A 4,940-nucleotide genomic window follows, 5' to 3' on the forward strand; every position below is an offset into this window, starting at 1 on the left:
TTTTTGGAGACAGAGTCTCGCTCTGTTGCCCAGGCTGGAGTGCAGTGGTGAAATCTTGGCTCACTGCAACCTCTGCCTCCCAGGGTCAAGCGATTCTCCTAACTCAGCCTCCTGAATAGCTGGGACTACAGGCGTGTACCACCACAACTGGCTATTTTTTGTACACACACACACACACACACACGTGTGTGTGTGTGTGTGTGTGTGTATTTTTTTTGAGATAGAGTCTTGCTGTCACCAGGTGTCAGGCTGGAGTGCAGTGGCGCGGTCTCGGCTCACTGCAACCTCCACCTCCCGGGTTCAAGCAATTCTCCTACCTCAGCCTCCCAAGTAGCTGGGACTACAGGCGCATGCCACCATGCCCAGCTAATTTTTGTATTTTTAGTAGAGTCGGGGTTTCACCATGTTGGCCAGGATGGTCTCTATCTCTTGACCTTGTGCTCCACCTGCCTTGGCCTCCCAAAGTGCTGGGATTACAGGCATGAGCCACTGCGCCCAGCTAATTTTTTTATATTTTTAGTAGAGACGGTATTTCACGATGTTCGCCAGGCTGGCCTCAAACTCCTGATCTCAAATGATCTGCCTGCCTCAGCCTCCCAAAGTGCTGGGATTACAGGCATGAGCCACTGCACCCGGCTAATTTTTTAATATTTTTAGTAGAGATGGGGTTTTGCCATGTTCGCCAGGCTGGTCTCAATCTCCTGGTCTCAAATGATCTGCCTGCCTCAGCCTTCCAAAGTGCTGAGATTACAGGCGTGGGCCACCATGCCTGGCCCTGATTTTGTATTCTTAACCACACTGGCCAACTCTTCCAGAACAATGAATAACAGTGGTAACTTTTAAATGCAGTTCTAGGGGTTACTTAGTTCTGTACAGTTTATAAAGAAAAGCTCTTAACGCTAAAAAATCCTAATAATGACATATATTTGGGGCTTAGTACATGTGAGGTACTACTTTAAGGGCTTTATATATATGAGTTAATTTAATCCTCTAACAGTTCTATAAGGTAGGTTATGCTCAGTCTTCAGATGAGAAAACTAAAGTGTAAAGATGTTATCCTAACCTCTCCAAGACCACCTAGTCAATACAAGGCAGAGTGAGATTGGAATTTAGGAAGTCTGGCTCAGAATAGGTACACGTTTTTATAAGCATTTTTTTTTTTTTTTTTTAAATAAAAGCCTACAAAGAAGTTGCAAGCATAAAGGAAATTACAGCCAATTCCTATATAGCCTTCACCCAGAGTCAACTTTGTTAACATTTTGCCCCCACAGCCTTCTCTTTCTCTAAAAATACCTGTGTGTGACACGTATTATCTTCCCGCCACCCAAACCATTTCAGAGAAAAGTTACAGATTTCATGACCTCCCAAAGCATTCACTTTTAAATACTATACTCTGCTGCCTTCAAGATGCTTCTGCCTGCGTATTATCTTGCAAACCACAGATTCAAGCCTCTTTACAGCTCTAAACTGTGATTGATCTGTTCTAGTATTAAAAGGGGAGCTGCAGTCATTAGCCAAGGTTCAAGATTGTTATTAAGCCAATCTAGCAGGCGCTCAGGTCACTGGCCCGGGACAACAGCCAGGACAAGCAACTATAATGATTCATTATAAAACCCAAAATGAGTAAACTGGCCGACAGTCCAAGGAGTTAATAAGTATGGGAAGTACTTTCTGTCTGATTTCCAAGGTACTGTACATACTCACCACAGTAAATACTGGGGCTACACTCGCTAAAGTGGCTTGAGAGGCATCAGAAGTTCTAAACCGGTGCACTTCACCTGAAGAATAAATTAAGAAAATTCCTTGTGGTCATACGACTGGTTTTCACACAGAGCTAAAACACAACTCTCATACTATGTGGAGGCCTTCAGACTGTTAAATTATTTTTAAGTCTTTTTCCTATAGAAAAGAAGAAATACTGTTGTAATTTTAATATTTGTTGGTGATTACCTTAGGTTTAGCAGGGAATAACTTTTAAAAGTAAAGGCTTAGGAGAGGCTTTAAAATAACTGATGGATTCCAATCACCCTTTTAACTAATTATTGTTGATATCTCCGAGTTGGATAAAGGAATGTGCAACATCGTATTCTGAGATTTAAGAAAATGTCTGACGGTCCTCCTTTTTGCATAATTTAAAAGCCTCTTCATGCACATTTGTTAGTAGATACATTTTAGAAAACACATGTCCTAAGTACCACCTCTTTCAAGCATTCCAGTATCAGAATTATTTGACCGGCTTATAAATTATGAAACCTATGGATCTTACTTCTTCTCCACAGATATTCTTTATAGTGAATACTTATGAAATACCCCACTGAACTGGAATGAGGACAAATCTTTATTTGCAAATTAGTCTACTGAAAACACGTGATTACACTAAGTCGAAGTGAGCTCTGAAGTATAATCAAGTACATTTAACGACAGAGGACGTTGTTTTATGCTTCCAACGTAATCACGATGACTCCAGAGACTGTAGAAAAAAATCCTTATTTCTAATTTTTTTCCACTATATACATGTAATAATTCTTGTAATTTATTAATATCTTAAGTTTCATTTCCCTTTTAAAAAATACAAACTATCACTATAAGGATAAGAAGAATAAACGCCAAGGCATTTGCTGATGACAAATGCCTTCTAATGTTTTAGCATTTTAGATAGGGTTTTACCAGGATAGAGACTCTGAACGTCAATGCTTGTCGTAAAAGATTTCTCCAACTTAATAAAACTGGATTCCCAAGCATTATCAATGGAGGGTGCAGGGCATGTAACCCAATTTAGAAAGACTCTCTAGTAAGTGGGTAAGGAGGTGGTGAGGAGGAGTTACTGTGGGAGGCTTTTGAGAGCACAACTGAGAAAACATAATTTGAGAACACTGCTATATTCTCGATAAAGTCACTGATTTCCACACCTTTTATTCCTCAAATATTTGCACTCACATTTGTGAAAATCTTTTCACCATGCTTCAACATTTGGTGAAAAAATAAACAGCAACTAAAATTTCTTTTTTTCCCTCAATCTGATCTCCCTGGCTGTTTACTCATACAGTACTGTATTGGAAAATAAAGTCAAGTCGTTCTGAGAAGCAACTCAGTCTTCAGCCTCACTTCTAGGTGAGTCCTCAATCTCAGCAACTGAATAACTGTATAAATGTGTCCATAAGGACGAAACAGAAGACAGGGAAGAGAAATGAATGCTTATAACTTCGGAACAGTAAGATGAAATCCTTGTTTAAAAACACCTCTCAGCCAGGTATCAGGGGTCACGCCGGTAATCCCCGCGCTTTAGGAGGCTAATGCAGAAAAATCACTTGGGGCTAGGAGTTCGAGTCCAGCCTGGACAACACAGTGAGCCCCTGTCTCAAAAACACAACAAAAAGCCTCTCACAAGAGCACTTAAGCGGGGTGTTAACTAACGTGAGCACCGCCTGTAAACGATTCCTGGGTTGTTCCCACGGTTACAAAATCTGCAGCAAGGGCTGTGGGGGAGAAGGCGGAGAGCTGGCCGCTCAGATCCCGGCAGGGCACTGCGCACACAGCAAGGTCGCATTCTGGGCAGGTGGGGGGCAGGTGGGGGGCAGGTGGGACGCAGCTGGGCCTGCGCAAGCTCACAGAACACGCGGAGCAACAGCCGCGCCGCGCAAGGTAGTTGGGGCAAGAGCAGCGTCCCACGACTGTGGGCGCCAAGGGGCAAGTACCTGCCATACGGAGCCTGCCGGGCCCGCAAAGCTGCGCCGCCCGGCTCTTTCCAACCAGGTCGGCGGCGCGGCAGCACGCAGCAACGGGACGAGCCACAGAGGTCAAGTCCAAGGCCAGGGTACACAGCTTCCGCCGGGGAAGTCCCACCGCGCGAGGCAGGAGGCAGGGCAAACTCCGCAGGCATTCCATGGTGCCGGAGCGAGGTGCAGGCAGCGGCCAGACCCCAGACCAGCATGCCGGACGGCGGCCGCCGGGACTGCAGCACTAGCCCGGATCTACCGCCCGACCTGAAGACGCTTTGCACCAGGCATGCGCGGGGCGGGGCGTGCCGCGCCTGCGTGCTACGTCCCCACGCATGCTCGGAAGGTGCCTGTGGGCGTGCCTCTTAAGTCCGTGGCCAATAGACGTTGGCCTTCCTCCCCGTACCTGCACCTGGTCCTGTACCTAAGTGAGCGGGCAGGTGGGCTGGGAGATGGGTGGAACACGTGTGGAACACGTTTACCCGCGCTAAGTGAGCTGTCCAACCTAGGTTCTTGGGCCCTTGGAGTGCAGTGGCTTTGCGGTTTGTGGAGAATTTTCATACCTATGAAAATTGCAGTTTGGAAATGAGCAGCTTACTCATTCCCAAATGATTTAATTTATATTTAAATTTAACGCGGCGCAGGGAGCAAGAGGGAAGGCCCCCACTTTCTCCCTCTGAAGGTTTCTAGAATGAACTGAGTAGACAGATTGGTAGAAGAAAAAAGCATACGAAGTTTACTTAATGTGCATAGGGAAAAATCACAGAAGAGTGATTACCCAATAACTGAATAAGGTCCAGATGATTACCCAACAACTCAGTAAGGTCCAGATGCTTGTATACCCTTCTTGGTTGAGTAGAGGGAGATGGGTATGAATGGGCTCGAAAACCAGTGGTTTTGCAACCTCGGCCTTCCGGGTTTAAGCGATTCTCCTGCCTCAGCCTCCCGAGTAGCTGGGACCACAGGTGTGCACCACCATGCCCAGCTACTTTTTGTATTTTTAGTAGAGAGGGGGTTTCACCATGTTGTCCAGGATGGTCTTGATCTCTTGAACTCGTGATCTGCCTGCCTCAGTCTCCCAAAATCAGCACTTTGGGATTACAGGCGTAAGCCACTGTGTCCAGCTAGATTCTACTTTCATTTTTAAATGATTGCTCTGGCCTCCCTTTGGAGGCTGGATTATAGAGAGGGGAGAGTGAACGCAGAGAGACCTTTGGAAGGCTA

At 45.6% G+C, this 4,940-nt stretch overlaps 1 protein-coding gene across 2 annotated transcripts in view; it reads right to left on the minus strand.

Annotated features, from left to right (window-relative positions):
- The window catches only part of MRS2 (magnesium transporter MRS2), a 27,835-nt gene extending 23,822 nt beyond the window's left edge, over positions 1 to 4,013 (minus strand). For both annotated transcript variants that reach the window (XR_005196445.1, XM_017505250.2), the window contains exons 1-2: positions 3,696 to 4,013; positions 1,705 to 1,778 (exon numbers count right to left, since the gene is read on the minus strand). Coding sequence is in view for 1 of the 2 variants with exons in the window: in XM_017505250.2 (XP_017360739.1) it covers positions 1,705 to 1,778; positions 3,696 to 3,885 (264 nt within the window). In the remaining variant the exon portion in view is untranslated. The remainder of the gene's footprint in view (positions 1 to 1,704; positions 1,779 to 3,695) is intronic.
- Positions 4,014 to 4,940: the final 927 nt, after the last annotated feature.

This window comes from Cebus imitator, unplaced genomic scaffold (genome assembly GCF_001604975.1).
Source record: "Cebus imitator isolate Cc_AM_T3 unplaced genomic scaffold, Cebus_imitator-1.0 Scaffold335, whole genome shotgun sequence".
Lineage (NCBI taxonomy): Eukaryota > Metazoa > Chordata > Mammalia > Primates > Cebidae > Cebus > Cebus imitator.